Source organism: Dermochelys coriacea, chromosome 3, assembly GCF_009764565.3.
Source record: "Dermochelys coriacea isolate rDerCor1 chromosome 3, rDerCor1.pri.v4, whole genome shotgun sequence".
Classification (NCBI taxonomy): Eukaryota; Metazoa; Chordata; order Testudines; family Dermochelyidae; genus Dermochelys; species Dermochelys coriacea.
In genome coordinates, this window is record NC_050070.1 from 204,255,542 (window position 1) to 204,274,742 (window position 19,201).

The 19,201-nt window shown below is 41.1% G+C and overlaps 2 protein-coding genes across 4 annotated transcripts in view; one reads left to right on the forward strand and one right to left on the reverse strand.

Moving 5' to 3' along the window:
- Nucleotides 1-3,037, forward strand: part of NAPB (NSF attachment protein beta) — a 33,739-nt gene extending 30,702 nt beyond the window's left edge. For both annotated transcript variants that reach the window (XM_038394002.2, XM_043512135.1), the window contains one exon: nt 26-3,037. In XM_038394002.2, coding sequence (XP_038249930.1) covers nt 26-130 — 105 coding nt within the window. In that variant the 3' untranslated portion in view covers nt 131-3,037. The remainder of the gene's footprint in view (nt 1-25) is intronic.
- A 530-nt stretch (nt 3,038-3,567) lies between these two features.
- Nucleotides 3,568-19,038, reverse strand: GZF1 (GDNF inducible zinc finger protein 1). 2 transcript variants are annotated; one of them, XM_038393997.2, is made up of 6 exons: nt 18,769-19,038; nt 13,617-14,983; nt 11,077-11,171; nt 9,112-9,279; nt 7,252-7,409; nt 3,568-6,533 (listed from the first exon to the last, which is right to left on the reverse strand). In XM_038393997.2, exons 1-6 carry the CDS (start codon nt 18,871-18,873, stop codon nt 6,177-6,179), a joined length of 2,250 nt encoding a protein of 749 aa, XP_038249925.1. In that variant the 5' UTR covers nt 18,874-19,038; the 3' UTR covers nt 3,568-6,176. The 2 variants fall into 2 exon arrangements, with proteins under 2 accessions (XP_038249925.1, XP_038249929.2); XM_038394001.2 differs by having other exon boundaries at nt 13,617-14,980; nt 18,769-19,019.
- Nucleotides 19,039-19,201: the final 163 nt, after the last annotated feature.

Sequence of the window (19,201 nt, forward strand, 5' to 3'; positions counted from 1 at the left end):
TTGTTTTAAACTTCCTTCCAATTAGGTTAAGGAATTTGATTCCATATCTCGCTTGGATCAGTGGCTTACGACTATGTTGCTTCGCATCAAAAAGTCATTTCAAGGAGATGGTGATGGAGACCTAAAGTGATTTATTTGTGGTATATGTGGCATGTTGCCTAACTCCTAAATAATCTGTTTTTGTGTAATGGCCATGGACCATTATGGGATACTTGACACTACACCTAGCTTAATTTTGTTGTTTATGAACCAAATTACCTGTATTGTTAGGATCCTGGTGTCTTTTTGATGACAGGGATGGATAAGAAATGATACTCCTAGGTGTTGCTGACAGATCTTCCATATGTGAGAGCAATAGAGGGATTCACAAGACTTTTGAGATCAGTGAAAGAAATGTGGCAAAAATCTTTATTTTTGGTAGCTGATGAGCCAGAAGTCTTTCATTTTTAACTTATTTTTGCTTCCATTTCTCAACTAGCTCATAGTCTTCAACACTTTTGATCCATGCTTGTAAATATCTGTCCATGACATACAGTACACACAATATTTTCTGATCTAATGCTAACATATTGCTAAAGTTCTGTGGTTTTTAATGGACCTTAGTCAGACATTTAGATTTTTGTTTTTAAAATGATAGAGCTATTTTAATGATGCTAGTGAAATGCTTGTGATTTTTATATACAGTATGCATGTGTGTATGTGTATATACTATACAGATACGTGTGCATGAATAAATACATAATGACCTGGGTCTAAAAACATTCATCTTCATAGATGAAGGGTCTGCATATAATATATTAAATCAATTACCTTCTCCCCAAAACATTAAGTAGGACCTAGCTTATCATGTATTTTTTATTTAAGGACTATATATGAAATGTAAGTTTCTTCTATTTTTTTTGTTGGATATGTTTTTCCACTTACATTATTTTTTGGTGCATACCATCTCTCCTCCCCTAAGATGACTTTAACAGGTAATAATATATTTTTCTAACTTTTCATTTACCTAAGTTCCTGCTATTGTCTTTGCGCTGTTGGCAAAGCTCTGTTGCCTAGTTATTGTATTAGGCTTGATCTTAGCTAAGATACCCTCCTTCAGCACTGTTGGACAACAGCTTGCCCAGACTTGTTCTAAAACAATGTAGAAATTAAAAATGATCTTGAAGAATCCCAGTTTGTGTGTGCAGATAAGTAGACAAGCTACCTATATTAAATATATGTATGACAGTGAGAGACTCAGAACCATATGCAGTTTCAGTGTTATGGCTTAATATTTCAATGCAGTTCCAATAAGCTGTAGAAATTATTTCATTCTTTTATCACCAGTGCTGCTTACACAATGAAAGACTACTGTCTTTATTTTGCATAAATGCTGCTTGTTATTTGACCTTTTTAAATATTGGATACTGTAAAGTAGGAAAACACTAGTATTCCATAATTGGCAATCTTTTGGAGGGAAGACCTGCCACAAATATGCATGGACCTACCCACATTCCAGACAGGGTACTTGCTGGCTTTTAAGAATATCATTTTTTTTTGTTTGTGCTTCTAGCTTTCCTTAATAAAATGGGATTGCCTGACACATAGTAAGAGCATGGGTGTATAGTAACCCTAGCAAGCCAGCACACTTATAGCATTTGCTTACAGAAAATGTCAGCTAGGAGACCAAATGATATAATAAATTCCAGTAGAGAAGATAGTTTAAATTGATCGAGTCAATAAAAACCTTCTTCTACTTGATTGTTTTCTAAACCAGGAAGGGCTTCGTGTTATGTAGTGAGCGTGGCTTTTCTTGTAACTGGAATGAACACTAGTGAGCTATCATTGAAATTGTACAAAATAGTTTTCTAGAATTTGAAAAGCTTCGAGAAGAAGTGCTCAGTTTGTCAGATGGAGATGTGCGGCCAACAGGGGGCCAAAGAGGAAATTTTAAAAAATGAGAGGAGCTGGTGCTGATTGAGCAACTATGCTAGGAAACATTAAAGTTGCAACTTGTGCAATTAACACTTGTTTACAGTGGCTGGTCACATTAGAAATGGCTGACTTGGGTCTCCCTCCAGGGAGCTATTCCTGAACAAGTCCGACTTTCCTTTAAACAGATATATGCCAACATAATCCTACAGGATGCAGCCTACAGCTATGGAAGGGGTTTTTCTGTGTCTGTAGGAAAAGCATGGCCTTGAGCACTAGCATCTAAGCTGGTAAAAGCATTCTCCTGTTGATCTAGCTGCATCTACACTGGAGTTAGGTCAGCATAGCTGTTGCACCAGGGGTGGATTTTTCACACCTGAGTGCTGTATCTGTGTTGACTCAGCCGTCTCTCTATACAGACAACCCAGAGAGGAAAATACATGCATGCTTACATTTAGAAAAAGAAAAGGCTAGAGTAGTTCAAAATTCTTGTATAAGAAGAAATGAGATGTCAAGCTTTGTTTGTAGAGGGGCATTAGATTTTTTTCAGTTTCATAACTTTCCTGATTCAAAAAGGAACATAGTTCTTAATTACATATGGTCTTGCCATAGTACATATAATTGGAGATCAGATAAAACACAGTTTAGTGAAAATCCTACACAGGCACATTTTGTTAATACAGAAATTGTGGGAAAGTTTTTTTTTTTTTTTTTTTACAACTTGGCACTGGTTATACATTTTACTTTTTGTGGTTAATTTATTTTTCCAGGACCTAAGCAGTATTTTTGCACAATTATGATAGTACATATAAATTGCTGATGATGTACCAGAACTCTATGTACTAGTCCGTGATCTGTTATTAATGCACTCTGTAACGTAGTTTTGTCTAAATGCAAACCTTGGTGATTTTGTATAGCATGTCATCTGTAATGTAATTATTTGTTGTAAACTGTGATATACCAGTTTTCAAATCATGTAAAAAACAGAGCAAATCTGTCAGGGTGTTGTTTTTCCTCCCCCCGGGTCAAGAATCTGTACTATGAAAACTAATAATGAAATGGCCTTAGCAGGAACAGATTGTTTTGTGTGAAGCGGTACAGTAATAAAATACAAATTAAGTAATTGTGATGAGTATTCTTTTCTGGTGAATGGCTTGTGCTATGCACTTAAACTCCCTGGGTTGATCAGAGGTACTTTTTACAGATTTGGGATAGCAGTGACCACTAGCTGTTTTAGCTGTATTTAACAGTAAAGCCCCTTTTCTTCAAAGAGTGCTCTGCAGTAAGTGGTTCCAGATTCTGCATATTTAGTGTGTAACTCTTCAGAATGCTGTGCATTGAATTTCACTTTGCGCATAAACAAGTATACTAAATACAAATAGTCTGTACAACTGAAGTTCTTGTAGGGCTTACAATATGACTTTACATCACTTATTTTCATAAGTGAACATTGTAGAATTTTCTGATGCATGTTTATAACATTAAAATTATTGCAGAAATAATCAGTACTATGGAAACAAAATGGAGTACTGAACAATGGAATTATTAGGGCCTAAATCACCAGGTAATCAGTAGCAACTTGTGTAGAATTACTGCAAAAGTATCCAGGGGCTTTGGTCTGGTACTCCAAGTAAGTCACTTACAAAAAGGGCAGTAACTCGTTCAATATTTTAATAGGATTTAATAGTTCGTACAGATTACTCACTTCCATACATTCATGGAATACAAAATTTTCCCCTGTCTATAGGTACTATTACTCAGGATTTAAATATATCTACAAACACTGTACAGTGGTCATTAGGAATCATTTGAACTTCAACACTCAAAAGGAACACAATGTTTGAATAAATATGTCAAATATAACCTTCTGAAAAGCTATTTTTTTAATCCCTTTTTCTGGATTAAGCTAGGTTTCAAAAGTAACATCAGAAGCTCCTTTAAGGTTCAAAAAAACCTCCAAAACTCTGGTCCACCGTTTGGTTATTTTTATTGCTTTACCTACCACTAAGTCTTTTAGGAGTGGGCCATAATGATGAATTGTGCTCAACGTTCAGCAAGCTTTTCTCAAACTGGTTCTGAAAAAAAATTCTACATTAAGAACCCTTCACCAGAAAATTTAATATATGCAAAAATCAGAAGGGCAGGTCCTCAGCTGCTATAAACTGACATAGCTGAAGATCTGGCCCAATTTGGAACTGTTAATTGCTCGGTCCAGTTGATTGATTAAAAAGTATCTTGCTACTAACAATGCTCACAAAAGCACAAAATTGTACTGATCTAAAATGGTTTGTGCCTTTTCTAGCCCACTGGTTTGACTCTGAGTTGTAAAAAAGGCAAGTGGGATTAAGATGTTTAACTGTTGAAAGCTTCATCTTAAAATGCTCTTAACTATAGGGCTAATTCTGCTCCACTTAAAGTCAGTGGAAACAAGCTCAGGCCTTCTTCACTGACCCAATCAGCCTCTGCTCAGTTAAACACACGTAATTTGCTCACAAAATAGAGAAAAAATTGATTAACATACATTTTCTCTCACTAAGAATAAACTAAACTTGGAAAGTGAAACCCCTTGCAATGGAAAGAAACTGGTTGTACTGAGCCATCCCACTTGTGTTCCCTTTACTACCTATAATATATTTTCATTGTAAGACAAAGGATTAGGACAAAAACTAACACCCTGAATTTGACTAGATTTTTGTATATGTTGGGTTCCACAGACAGGTTTGATCCTGCAATCTCTTACCAGGTTAACACTCAACAGCCTTGAGGAGTGCCACTGACAATCAGATTATTGGGAGCATAGCTTGCAGAATTCAACTCAAAGCCTGCTCCAAAAGCCCACTGAAATCAAAGGGAAGACTCCTACTGCCTTAATGGATTTTGGAGCAAGCACTACCTTCCTTGACACTTAAAAAAGGCACATTGTCAATATCTTCCTGTTAAATTTCTCACCTCAGATACTAAATACCATTCTAACCAGGAAAACAAAAGCTTTAAAAGTATAAATGTCAGCACTGATGTCATTTATTTTTGGCATTTGCCTCAGCTTGGGCACTTTCAGGCACTAGCCCAAAGCTGCAGTGGTTGCATTTCCAACAATGACTCTTAGAAAGGGCTTATTGAAATAACCACATAGATGTTTTTCTTTACAAGTTCTGTAAAAAACTTTTCAAAAGTAAAATTTGGAGCCTGAAACTCCTTGAAATGGCCTTAATGTATCACCTGTACCCCAAGGCCCTTATTCCACAAATGAATCCATCAGGAGAGACCCCTGTGTTCACATGGAACCACCACATTAGTCAATAGGGATCTGCACCAGTAGAGCCAGTTGCAAGATCAGAGCTTAAGAGTGCAAATTTAGTGAGTTATTTTAATCACTAGATTAGTGATCCTGCTATTTCAGAACTGACACTTCTTATTGGAGCGAGTTTTGTAACAGTGTATGAGTTATTTTAGAACAGCGCAATCTGCTTCCAACACCCAAACCCTCAGGCTATAAATTCCATATTTTTGCTATGGAAAAACAGGAACTATTGAAATGTAACTCCATACATTTCCCAAGCTTGCTCTCATTAGTTTTTCCAAACACTAAAATGATTCTGCTTGAAGCTTTGGCAAAGACTAGATTAAAACACTTCCTGAAATGAAATTAACAGAATTTTATTTACAAATATGAACTTTTACTAGGAAAGTGTATTTAATTTCATTGACCATTAGGCCAGAAACACCACAAATTTCTGTTTTGTTCACACATGTTGTGGAATCGAATTGGAAACAAAACAAAAAAACCCACACCCTCCTTTCTAAGGGAGCTGTACTCAAGCCATCCAAACAAAAGGAAGAAGGGCTTACCACACCTTTGAAGGAAGGGTAGCGAAGAGGAGACTGCGTGGACCAATTTCCAGAGAATAAAACAATGGCAGGTCTTCATATGCTCTGCTTGAGGTTAACTGCTCTCTGAAGTGATTGTACTATTTCACACTTTCATAACAAAGGGTACAGAAAACGAGTAAACGTTTATTCAAGAAACAAATAAAGTAGAATAATAGCTATCAGCTGGGAAAAGGAGCTACTGCTAGACTATGCAAATTGAAGATTACCGATTGGTGTTTTAAGGGTGAGGAGGAGATAAATGCCATGAATGTCATCCACGACTAGTCCCTCTTCCTTTTGGGTCTATGCTTTCTCCTAATTACATCACTAGGTTACTGGCAAAGTCAGAAGTTATTAGAGGTATGGCCTAGGCTGGGTTGGTGAACAATACCAAATTATTCCATATTCACCAGAGCATGGAGCTGTGGCTGAAGAGCATCTGTCTGTGTATGTAGTACTGTAAGCTCACTTAAGGTGGTAGCTATGAGGGCTTCTTGGGGTCCCACAGTCCCATCAGATTTGCAGTCTGTCACTATGGTAGAACTGTTGTCATGCAGTGCAGTCACACTCCCTGGGACAGCAGTCAAGTTTTGATAGTGGCCATTTTCAGAAAAAGACAGCAACTTCTCTGTTATTTTAGGTGACATGTGATACTCTTCATCAGGAAGCTCCGTCTTATGACCTTCATCGTTCTTAGACACTCCTTCAACAATAACCAGGAAAGACTTCCAGGGTGTATTCTTATCATGTATCTAAAACCAAACACAACACAGGTTCAGCACTTGCTGTTTAGAATGACAACACTTTGCCTTTCTACAGAATCTTCCAGCCAAGGATCTAAAAATCTGCTTACAAATAATGGGGCAGATTCTGTGCCCTGCTCCTCAACTTTTATACGGCTCAGGCAGTGTCAAAAGGAGAGAGACTTGCTACATCTTCCTATATGGGGATTCTCAAGCAGGCACACAGTCAGCAAAATGGACTCCTATGGCAGCCCTCTGGAGACAGGGAGAAGAGGCCTGAGCTATTGTAAGTTGATGCAGAAAACAGCAGCCCCAATGCTGCTCCAATCAGGTCCCTGATGGGCCCCCTTGCTCCATTTCATCAAGTGTTAACTTGGCAAAGCAAAGTCTCTCTCTAAATAAGTGAAGTCTCACACAGCCCCCCTGTATTATCACTCCCATTTTGCAGGGAAATGGCAGACCCAAGATCATATAGTGGGTCAGTGAAAGAGTGAAAAAAATAACTCTCCTTCCTGCTGTGTGTATTTGCTATGCTGCCAGTAGTGAGATTAATTTGACTGTAACCCAGGAAAGCTATCGGCCTCAGTGAGATAATGCATTTACTCAGGTATTCTAAAGCCAACAGGCCCTTTTCTAGAATGGGCCCATTTTACACGGGCATGTCTGAAATGCGAGATCAGGCCGACTGGAACTAGCAGTGGAGTCTGTAGCAAGACTCCATCCTTACTGAAGTGTGCCGCCGCAAGGTCGATTTATCCGTGAACGTTCGCCCACACGCATTGCACATGAACGGTTTCTCCCCCGTGTGTATTCGATGATGGCGCTGCAATGCGTTGAGCTGTGTGAACTGCTTACCACACTGATCACAACAATAAGGCCGTTCACCTGAAATCAGAGCACAGGGTTAGACTGACCTCTTAGCTGTACCCAGAGTGCTGCTCCTTTGGTAATCTCATACATGCCCTCGTATCACATATATTTGACTAGGCACGTACAGGCATGTTCAGAAAGCCTGCAAATATATTTGCGGGAATTTCAGATTTGCATAAAATTATACTGACACATCCAAGGTAAAAGAGACCATTGCTATAGTTTAAAGGCAGATCCTCTGCTAGTGTAAATTGGTTTAGCATTATTGAAGCCAACAGAGCATTTACATCAACTGAGCTTCTGGCCTGAAATACATGAGTTTTCATATTTACCTATATCAGTATTTTACTAGGGCAGGAATTCTGGGGTTTATCAGACCATCTACCAAAGCAGATCACAATACCATTCAGCAGGTAAAATGCACTTTAGTCTAAAGCATCTTTCACCCATGATTTATTATTTACCCCAGTAAAGCATTTTGTGATACAGCCACAGGTTAAATAATAGCACAGGGAAAGAAAGTAGGGGTTTCAGATGATTTGAAAATAGATGCACATGTGATGCAGCAGAGAGATACAAGGTTGGTATTGCAGATGGCAGGCAATATAGGGGAGAAGGCTTTAGCATCAATGGCAGGATTGTGTGCAAGGACAGAGAAGAGACCAGTGCTAGACAAGCTGAGGGGAGGAAAGTAGAGAGAGAGTCTAGGGAGAATTTCATAACTATGGACAATATTAAGCTGGCTCTTGCAGTGGAGAGCAACTAGATGGTTATAGTGCAGGCTGCACTTTGTACATGAGCAAAGCTAGACAGAAACATTCGCACCATGCTGCAGTATTGAAAACTAAGGAGCACTCCAACAGACAAAAGAGGAGATAAAGACATGGATGAAGATTTCAGTAGGGGTAGAACTGAGGCTGCTAAGATACAGATGAATTTATGGAGGAAGCCATATAGCTAGCTCGATTGCTATAAAAGATATGGGTGAAGGAGAGCGTAGAGTCAAAGACAATGTCAAGGACACAATCAGCAAAGGCAGTAGGTAGTGTTTGCTCAGAGATGCTGGTAGCAGCAACCTGACACTGACTAGAGTTGCATGGTTCAGATGGAACCACTAGGGAAGCAAGGCTGCGTCTAAGCAGAGATGCAGTTGTGCCCATGGCCATTTTGCTTCTAATGATAGAGAATGGGGTACAGAGACAAACACAAATTGGGAAGAGGAAGCATGCAGGAAAGGTGGGTGGGAGGACAGGTCTGCAAAGACAAAATTGCTCTTTGCAGTATTTTGAATGGAGCTAAAATGGATCATAGAATCATAGAATATCAGGGTTCGAAGGGACTTCAGGAGGTCATCTAATCCAACCCCCTGCTCAAAGCAGAACCAATCCCCAACTAAATCATCCCTGCCAGGGCTTTGTCAAGCCCGATACGCTAATAAACTTCTCTGCGTGTCTCATGGAGCATTAGCACAGCTCTGTGAAGTGCTTGATAGTTAATTGCTGTTATATAACCAGCAGGGAGAACACATTTTTGGAGGATGAGGTAAGAGGAAAGGAATGGAGGAAACACCACCATTGGTTGAAAATAGTTTTAAGAGTTCCACAAAGGATTAGTAGGTTTAAAAGTTCTTGGTTAAAGGAGTCCCTCAACATTAAATAGTCCTAAGATTTAGACCTATAGATCTTGACACTTTACTTTCCAAACAGATGTTTCCTACCTGTGTGAACTTTAATATGCTGGTAAAGCGAATTCCTCTGTGCAAATGTTCTGAAGCAAACTTCACATTTAAACGGCTTTGATCCGGTATGTATTCTATTATGGTGTTTCAAGTACTCTTTCGAAGCAAAGCTCTTCCCACATGTTTCACACATAAAAGGTCTTTCCCCTACAGCAAGGGTGAATTGGAGAAGGAAAAAACAAAGGAGTGTTTTAGAATGTCATTAGGCATCCCATGCAAACACAGAGCTATTATATACAAACTAAACACAGGTCAATGTCAAAAGGGATTTCAATGAGCCTAGCTCAGGGGCGTCAGAGCTGCGTTATCAGATACGGAATATGCCTGTTTGAGAAGCTGTACAAGGCACCACTCTCAGAAGGCACCAAAATATCCCCAAATGTAGGACCTGAACAAAAGCCCACTGAAGTCTTCAGTTAGTTGGAATCGTTCCACTAACTTAGCAGCCTTTGGCTCAAGCCCATACTGAACACAGTCCCGCTCACCTTTATTAGAAGGCCACTCCATTAAATAGCTGACGTTCGGTTGTTGCTTAAGGCAAGTTTCCCTGTGTTAACATGTCACTGGTTTTACATTTTCTGCCAGCTCACATTTGTTCAAGACAGAAGAGTCCGTGACCAGGGGGGATAGAGAGATTTCTGACACGTTTGGGTAAGAAATGCAAAAGGAAAAGAAGAAATTCCCCACACATGACTTAAGTCTGGTGGTACAATGTCAATCCAGCATATGAGATTTAAATCACAAGTGTATGAAGTAGGTAATTACAAGTTAAAATAAGCCACTTTTAAAATTATGGTTTTTAGGTTAATTGCTGCATATTTGCCCAGAACGAGTTCATATTTAGCTTTAATAATTAGGATAAAGCCTTACTAACAATGGGACTGAATTTCCAAAGCAGTCTCCAGCTACCTATATTCCAAAGTCCATTGAAGCCAATGGGAAACTTCTATTCCCTTTAATAGGCTTTGCCCATTTCTACCCACTTCCCGCCCACAAGCAAAGACCACTGATGTGGGTAGCCCATGCAGGGAAGTAAGGGAGCAAAACATAGACTGTGTAAAGAGAAAAGGAGTACTTGTGGCACCTTAGAGACTAACAAATTTATTAGAGCATAAGCTTTCGTGAGCTACAGCTCACTTCATCGGATGCATCCGATGAAGTGAGCTGTAGCTCACGAAAGCTTATGCTCTAATAAATTTGTTAGTCTCTAAGGTGCCACAAGTACTCCTTTTCTTTTTGCGAATACAGACTAACACGGCTGCTACTCTGAAAACTGTGTAAAGGTGTCTCATGAAGGAGCCCTTTGTAAACAAAAACAAAAAAGACTTTTTTACTGACATTCACAGTCAAATAGCTGGGTTTATCAGAATTCCTTTTTAAACAATTCTGCAGACCAGTATTAATTTATTAAACTAAATGACACTAAACCTGTATGAAGGAAAGGTGTGGGATTCCACAATATTTTTGATAAGGGCACATTTAAAAACTTATTTTTACAGTAGTAAATTCCGAAAATGTTAAGGGTGAAGCTTTCTCCGTCTCTCTCAAAAATGCTCTAACTTTAATACAGAAAAGCAGAATATGCAACAAAAATATACTTGTGCTTCATACTGGAGCCCCTGATCTACTCAGTATCCAGATGGCTGCAATTATTTATACAGCTGGTGTTATATTGAAGTCTTGTGTTGTTTTTTCTTTAGGAAATGCTAATTAAAATTAACCCTTTGTTGTACATTTCCTTAAACCTAGCAACCTGGGTAAAGACAACTATTCACAAAATCATGATCTCTTCCCCCCCGCCCCCACACACACACTATAAATGTCACAAACATATTTCACATAATGTCACAAACACAAGCTGCAACAGCAGTTAGGTTCTAAAAAACACAAGTTTTACACCTAACATCCCTTTACATGGGGAGGGTGACAAAAGAAGAAACTTGCCTGTGTGACACCTTTTATGATATATAAGCATGTGATTCTGTGTGAATCTTGCACCACATTCATCACAGACAAATGGTTTTTCACCAGTGTGGATTCTGAAATGAAAAAATACCATTAAGCTAAAAGGTTCACTCTTCTCTATAGAACATTACTAGTCACTTTTACTATATGGTTATCCTCTGAAATGTGACTAAAAAAATTTGGCATTGTGGAGTTCAGTGCTAATTGTCTTTCTAAAATTTCCTAATCAAGCAGAGATTCTGAGCTGTGATCCACACAAGAGTGCTGTGCCTGACTATCACATTCCACGATTTGGGATCAGGATCCAGAAATATTTGAGCCAAAGAAGTTTTTGGTAAGCTTAAAAATCTATACTGAATTTTTACACACTTCAAATACAAAAATGGAGAGGCAAAGATATAGAGAGTTAAATTATATGTAATTGTAATAAAAATATAAACTGTTCTTTTAAATTCCACCTGGAATCTGAAAGTCAAGCAGTAATCTTTATGGCTCGGATATCATCAATAACATTTTCTGCAATCAGAATTTGGCTAATAATTTTTTTTAAAAGATTACTGAGCCGGAACATAGTTTGGTTCGCTGTTCCCTAGCTGTGCTGGCTCTGCAGGGTTGTCCGGCCTACAAAGTAAAGTAAGTGGCTATGGCTCAGACTGAAGACAAAGAGAGAGCAGAACAGGAAAATGCCATTTTTATATAAGCTTGACTCTCTCACCAACAGAAGTTGGTCCAATAAAGGATATTACCTCACCCACCTTGTCTCTCTATATCCTGGGACCAACATGGCTACAACTACACTGCATTTTTATACAGTTATTTTCCTTATTATAGCTTCAGTCCTGCAATGAGATCTGCATGGGTGAAGTCCAGGGTCAATGCAGAGCAGCTTGCAGGATCAGGGTCTATAACTGCACTTCAGTTGCATCTACCTTTAACTTCCTGCCTACACATGAACTTCACACTTGATTTACTTGACTCCTTTGAATAGTTCTGCAGGAACAAAAATACCAGATGATCAGTTCTCACAGTTAAATATTAGCAGGGAAGATTATATGTAAAAATTAAAATGAAAAAATTAGGTAATTATCTGAAGTGGGTCCTTCCTCTGGGTCTCCCAAGCATCTTGTCTTTCTAGGTCTGTCTTCTAGAGTATAAGCTCTCAGGACAGGGACTGTCTTGATATGCATGACACACACAATGCTGAGCACCTTCTCAATATTTAAACAATAGACAGCATTGTCCATTCATATTGGCACCAGTTAGAGGGGGAATCTCATTCATTTTCCTGACCAGTGAACGATTTTCAGTGTCAAATGGTCACAACACTTTAGAGGCTGATGCTGAAAAAATTTGGTATCTGTGTTGGTAACAACATTTTAGGACCTAATCCTGCAAATGCTTACTACGGGGCATAGTGTTTATTATCATGTGAAATCTCATTGATTTCAGTGGAACTATAATGACAGAAAGCATCCTGTCTGTATGTAGTACATTTAGGTTAAGAGACTAAGATCTAATGAACTTCATACCTCAGAGGAGAGAGTGGCCTAGTGATGTCAGAACATTCCGGAGTTCCAGTTCCAGCTCTGAAAGTGACATTTTGGGGACTGCACTATCTGCCTCAGTTTTCCCACACTTACCCTACCTCAGAGTGTGCTCTGAGGGTTAGCGAGGGGTTGCTTCTGCAAGGCATTGGCCCCAATCCTACAAAACACTTACACATGTATTTAACTTTAAGAACAAGTATTTCCCTTTACTTTAAACACATGCTTAAGTGCTTTGCAGCATCAGGGCCACAGTAGCTCATCACCTTGCAGTCTCAAGCCCCAAGTGAGCCAAAGTTGCCCTCACAGACATGCAACTCACATGGACTTCATGGGTCCCATGTGCAAAGGCACAATATTCTCATTTTCTAAGTGCTATATAAGTATTAACCTTTATTACCCTGCTACAGTCCTCATCATTCCTGCTGTCTGTCTACTTTCTGCACTTAATTCGCTGACAATGACACCCCAGATTGGTCTGTTTCTAGTCAATTTCACTTCTTGGGTTTTTTTTGCAGCATCCTGGTGCTGTTTTATTTGGGTTACACACACCACTGAGGATTTTTACATTTTTAAAAAGATTTTCATTCCCACTGCATAACATTTTACTATTAATTTTAGTGTTTCTTAAATCAGTTAAAAAAAAAAAAAACTAAGGCCCCAAACCTGCAAACATTCTAGCATATGTGTAGTTTTACTTATGAGAGTAGTCCCACTGATTTCAATGGAACTACTCACATGAGTAAATGTATGTGCTTAAGTGTTTGCTGGATTGGTGCCTAAACCTATACTTTGGGCTTAGATTAAATGACAGTGCTCCCCTAATTAGAAAGAAAACACTCTGAAAAGGGATATATTGAAACCCTCCAGTCAGTCTCCTTTTAAATCCTCACTCTACTTGAGGTTCAGGATGTCTTTCAGTGGATTTTACCTTTCCCACCAGAATCTAACAAGGCCAGTTAAGTCTGTTCATACCTCATGTGTGTTTTAAGTGCAGAAGGCTGAGAAAATTTAGCCTCACACTCTGTGCACCCATAAGGCTTGTCGCCTGTATGCGTCCTTTCATGAAGCCTCAAGGCAGTTTTGGAGCTCAAACCCTTTCCACACTGTTGGCACTGATGACGCTCCCCACCACCCTCATGAACCTGAAGAATGTGCCTCTTGACGTCCTTCTTCCTCTTGAACTTCTTACCACAGAGTTCACAAGGGAAGTGGCGCTCACTGGTGTGGACATGGCGTTGGTGGCTTTTTAAATTGCACCGGTTGGCAAAGGTCTGACTGCATGTTTCGCACCGGTAAATGATTTCAGCTGCAATGCCGTGACTGTGCTTTATGTGCTTGAGGAAGCTCTTCTCATACAGGAATTCCTTCTTGCAGGTGCTACATTTGAAGTTGCCACCTCGTTTCTTCTTATCCTCCTCTGATTTTTTAAAGTTGTCTTCTAATTCAAAGTTGCCATTGCACTCTTCATTCTCAGGCTTCACGTTGTTCTCCACTTGCCCGTCTTCCTTCTCCACATCATGCATAATTTGGTCTTTCGGGAACTTGTTCTCTTCAGTAGCATCCTCTGCATTCTTCTGTTGCTCTCTCAACCGCCTTGTGTACTTCTTCTTGGGGATTTCTACAAATACTTTCCTCCCAGCCAGCCTCCCACTGGCTCTTCTTATTTTGGCATAGGGAGGCTTCATGGTTTCTTTTTTCTTGTCAACTTTCTCCTTTGATTTGGCAGTTGGCCTCTCAGGAGAAACTCCATTGCTGGGTCTTTCCATGCGGGAACTGGGAGAATCAGGAGGACAGTCTGCATGGTCACCTTCTGCCACAACAGTTGTCTTCAATTCAAGTAAAGCATTTGATTGGATACCACTGTTCTCCTCAGCATTCTGTGATTCAGAGAAATTTTGCAACTCCAGCAACACTGATTCAAGCATCTGCTTCTTCAGCTGAAAACATGTTTCAGACAGGTCCAAACACTTAAGCTTTTCAGCTATTTCCAGCATACGTTGCACACGGTCTTCCTCCACTTCCACCTTGGCAGTATACACAAACTCAAGAAATGAAGCAAAATCAGCTACCTGGACCTCATGCAAGAACACATTTGTCCTTGGGCTATCCATGCTCTTCTCATTAAGAAACACCTCCTTGAAGAACTTGCTTGTTGCTGCCAATACAGCTTTGTGAGCAACAAACTCTCCCCTGACACCTTGATACTCCACGCTAACTGTCACGTCACAAAGGTGGCCCAGAAGACGCAGCTGATGCATTTCGTTAAGAAGGTTTATCGGTGAGGACTTTGATTCTAGCAAAACTGCATTACTTTCCATCTTTCTTCTTTCTGCAAACTGCTGTTAACAACATCACATGTTAGTTGCCCATCATGTAGAAACCAACAAAACTTAAAAGCCCAACTCCCATTCCGGCACCTTAATAAAGTGGCCAGATTTTCAGAAAAGCACTTTTGAAAAATCTGGCCTGAAGCACAGACTAGATTAGCTGTGTCTCATTTCTATTTAGAAATAAGCTAGCAGACATTCATAGAAAGTAATTATATTTTTCAAAAGTTAACTTCTATTTCAAGTCTCAATCATCATTTTGGCAGATTCACTCCTTAAGAAATCAGAAGTAAGATGCTAAAAAAGTGCAGAGTTCAATCTAATAGAATTCTAACATATCATAAAGACTAAGTTAACAAAAGAAGGATCAAAAGAAATGCTTTCATTAAGGTACATAATAAAAGCATACTTACAATCCCAAATAGAATAATTCCTGAGAATAGGCTCTTGGGGTAAACAAAAAGATATTTTAAACAAAAGTTGGATGAAGTGAAAATAGGAGTTCTCAAAACAGAAAAGTCAAGGAGACTATAAAACAGTGGGGCTAATTATTTATCTCCGCAAGTTGGGAAAACTGTTCTAAAATAACAGGGTTATGGACCATGGCCTGACCCAGTATGACAGCTCTTATGTTCTTATGATTGGTCTGCCTCCTGCAAGGCCTACTGTAGATTGACATCTTTTATCAAGCATGAATGATGGAGCTTGGATGGCTAAACACAACTTCCATGTCTTTTAAATTTATCCCAGGCACATTTCTCTTCCCTCTTGTCTCAGACTATATATTTTGGGGTTAATTAAGCAAAGATCCATTAATTGATAAAGCATTCGATATTAGCACAGTTTGGAAGTTAATGTTTTTCAGTAGAGGTACAAGCCTTTAACTACTTTACATGTTACAGTACTTCCTGTATCACTTTGTAATTAGCTACTTGTTTACTGATTGAACTACCAAAAGCTGAAAAAGCTATTATTACAAACTGTCCCGAGTACAGACACCAATGGTCATCACCAGAGTGAGCCCAGAATCTTCAACTTCAAAGTCACCAGCCTCTTCCACTTGAGCTAGAGAATGCCTTAAACTGTATACCCAAGCTATTAGTTTCGAAGAGTCAGCCCCAAGAAAGACTATCTGAATCATTAAACCAGTGTATTATACGAACATTACAAAACATATAACCCACACTCTCCATAAAGCTGAGATAATAGAACTAAGAACTACCATCAAGGTGTAGAATGCACTTGTCCTTAACACTGGTCTTCCACTCTGTTGGAATTTGTTCAAACAGGAAACACTAATTTAACATATTCAATAAGGTACATAGTGCAATGAAAGGCTTTCACTTCCAGTGCATGACAAACTCTTGGTCAAACTGCTAACAGCATTCTCTGCTTCAAGCACGTATCTGTGCCAAAAGAAACATCCATATCCATTTCTCCCAAAAAAGATGCTATGTCACTGAAGCCTGCAAACTGCTGTGTGGGCACAGGGAGTCTGCCCACATGGAACAGCTTGTCGGACTGGGGACCATGTGTTCATGTATGGCCAGCTATCTGTAATCCAAGTCACATGCCATACTAAAGTGCCACTGTCTAGAGTAGGGGTTTTCAAACTTATTTGATCGTGCTCCCCTTCTTTATGTCTGCAGTAGTTTATGCCCTGCCCCATCATACAAGTACATATACCAATATATGCAGTGGTGGTGCTTCACTTGAATCAGATCGGCTTCTGTTTTTCACTTGCATTGGTTATTTTTTGAGCCAACAATCCATTATAATAAAAGCAAAATTGTGATTGTGGTCTATGTGTACAATTAAATGTGCACACTGTGTTGTAGCAAACAGATTAACGTACAGATGGCAATGACTATGTAGAATGCTATGCAAGCTTAAATAGAAATCTGACAAAAAGCACAGCGCCATCTGGGGACCTGATGTCTGGAGGAATCCGTTTTGCTAGTTACGCATTGCTGTGGGAGAATGTGCGCAACAAGTTCCTTCCCCCACAAAAAAAGCTTCTCATGCCCTCCACCCCGGAATACATTCCACACTCCCCAGTTTGAGAACCTCTGGTCTGAGGCAGAACTGTCTGACAAAACAGAAGACAGAAAGCCAGTTTTGTCAGGCATAATCCAGTATGGCTAAAGTGACAATTATAATCTGTGAGGCACAGTAGAATGGCCACTGGAACAGAAGAGTGGCACCAAGTTTAGATGACAGATAAAGCGAGCATGTGAAGCCCAGCTAACAGTTCTGTAGGGATGGGGTCAGGAAAACACAGAAGTTATCAGGCTGACACTCATGGAAGCTTGGCCAATAGGGCAGACTCCTGCATGACACTGTGATGGTGTGTTGCCACACGATCTCAACAAACTGGATCAAAACATCACAACGGACTTCACACCCTTTCCTAGCTGGGTATTTACACTAATCTCACCCCATGCACCACACAATACCTAAGCAATGCCCCTTACACTCCACCTGCAGCATCTGTGGTACAATAACAATGTTAAACACAGTGACACCAACAACCCCAAGAGATACGGGGCATGAGGGGATGTGCAGGGCAACGTCCCAGTCACAACAGTTGGAGAGATTCCACTCACTCCCATCCTCACACCTCTTATAGAATCATAGAACTAGAAGGGACCTTGAGAGGTCATCTAGTCCAGTCCCCTGCACTCAAGGCAGGACTAAGTATTATCTAGACCATCCCTGACAGGTGTTTGTCCAATCTGCTCTTAAAAATCCCCAATGATGGCGATTCCACAACCTCCCTAGGCAATTTATTCAAGTATTTAACCACTCTGAAAGGAAGTTTTTCCTAATGTCCAACCTAAACTGCCCTTGCTGCAATTTAAGCCCATTGCTTCTTGTCCTAGCCTCAGAGGTTAAGAACAACAATTTTTCTTCCTCCTCCTTGTAACAACCTTTTATGTACTTGAAAACTGTTATGCCCCCTCTTAGTCTTCTCCAGACTAAACAAACCCAATTTTTTCAATCGTCCCTCATAGCTCATGTTTTCTAGACCTTTAATCATTTTTGTTGCTCTTCTCTGGACTTTCTCCAATTTGTCCACATCTTTCCTGAAATGTGGTGCCGAGAACTGGACACAATACTCCAGTTGAGGCCTAATCAGTGCAGAGTAGAGCGGAAGAATTACTTCTCGTGTCTTGCTTATAATACTCCTGCACGTACATCTCAGAATGATGTTTGCTTTTTTTTTTTTTTTTTGGCAACAGCGTTACACTGTTGACGCATGTTTAGCTTGTGATCCACTATGACCCCCAGATCCCTTTCCGCAGTACTCCTTCCTGGGCAGTCCTTTCCCCTTTTGTACGTGTGCAACTGATTGTTCCTTTCTAAGTGGACTTTGCCGCTCTGTAAGGGGGTGTGTCTGGGATGCAACGCCTCGACCCTCACACCGTGTTCCGAGGGTCTGTAGGGTTAACCCTCAGCCCCGCTCCCTTGGGAGGACATGCCTGCGGGCCTCACAATCTCAGGGGGAGTTGTCCACAGGTAAACGCCTCATCCCCGCACCCCTGGGGAAGGAAACGCTTGGGAGGCCCACGGGGGGTGGGGTTCTATGGGGGAGGGGGATCTGTGGGGCTCCCCCTGTGCCCAGGGGGCGGAGGGGTCTGTGGGGGGGAGGGGCTCTGTGGGCGCCCAGGGGCAGAGGGGTCTGTGGGGGGGGGTCCTCATCCCCATACCCGGGGCACATGTCCAGGGGCTCCCCCGCGCCGCGGGGGGGAGGGGGTCTGCAGGGCTCACACCCCAGCCGGGCCGCGCTCACTCACCGGGCAGCCCCGGGCTCCGCGCGGCGGCCGGAAGCGCTGGGCGCTCACGAGCGCTCCCCCCGCCCAGCCACTTCCGGCAACTGCCACGGGCGGAGCCGCCGCCATGGGCGTCACGAGACCAAGCGGCGCCACCCTCCCCGGCTCGAGCCACAGGGCGGCGGCGGCGGCGGCGGCGCGGAGATATGACGCAAACGGAGAGCGAGCCGGGCGGAAGTAGCGTCAGACCCCGCCTCCTCGCGTCGCGGGGTTGCCTGGCAACGTTTCCCCCTTCAGGGCTGGGGCCGCTGGCTGGGAGTCAGACCCCCCCCCCCCAGGCCTGTGCTCACCCTGCGCCTCCTCCCACCAGGCCTTCAAAGGGGCTTCGTCCCCTTTCCAGACAGCCCTGTCTTGTCATTCAATTTAACGGGGGGGGGAACCCCACAGGACCCCACCC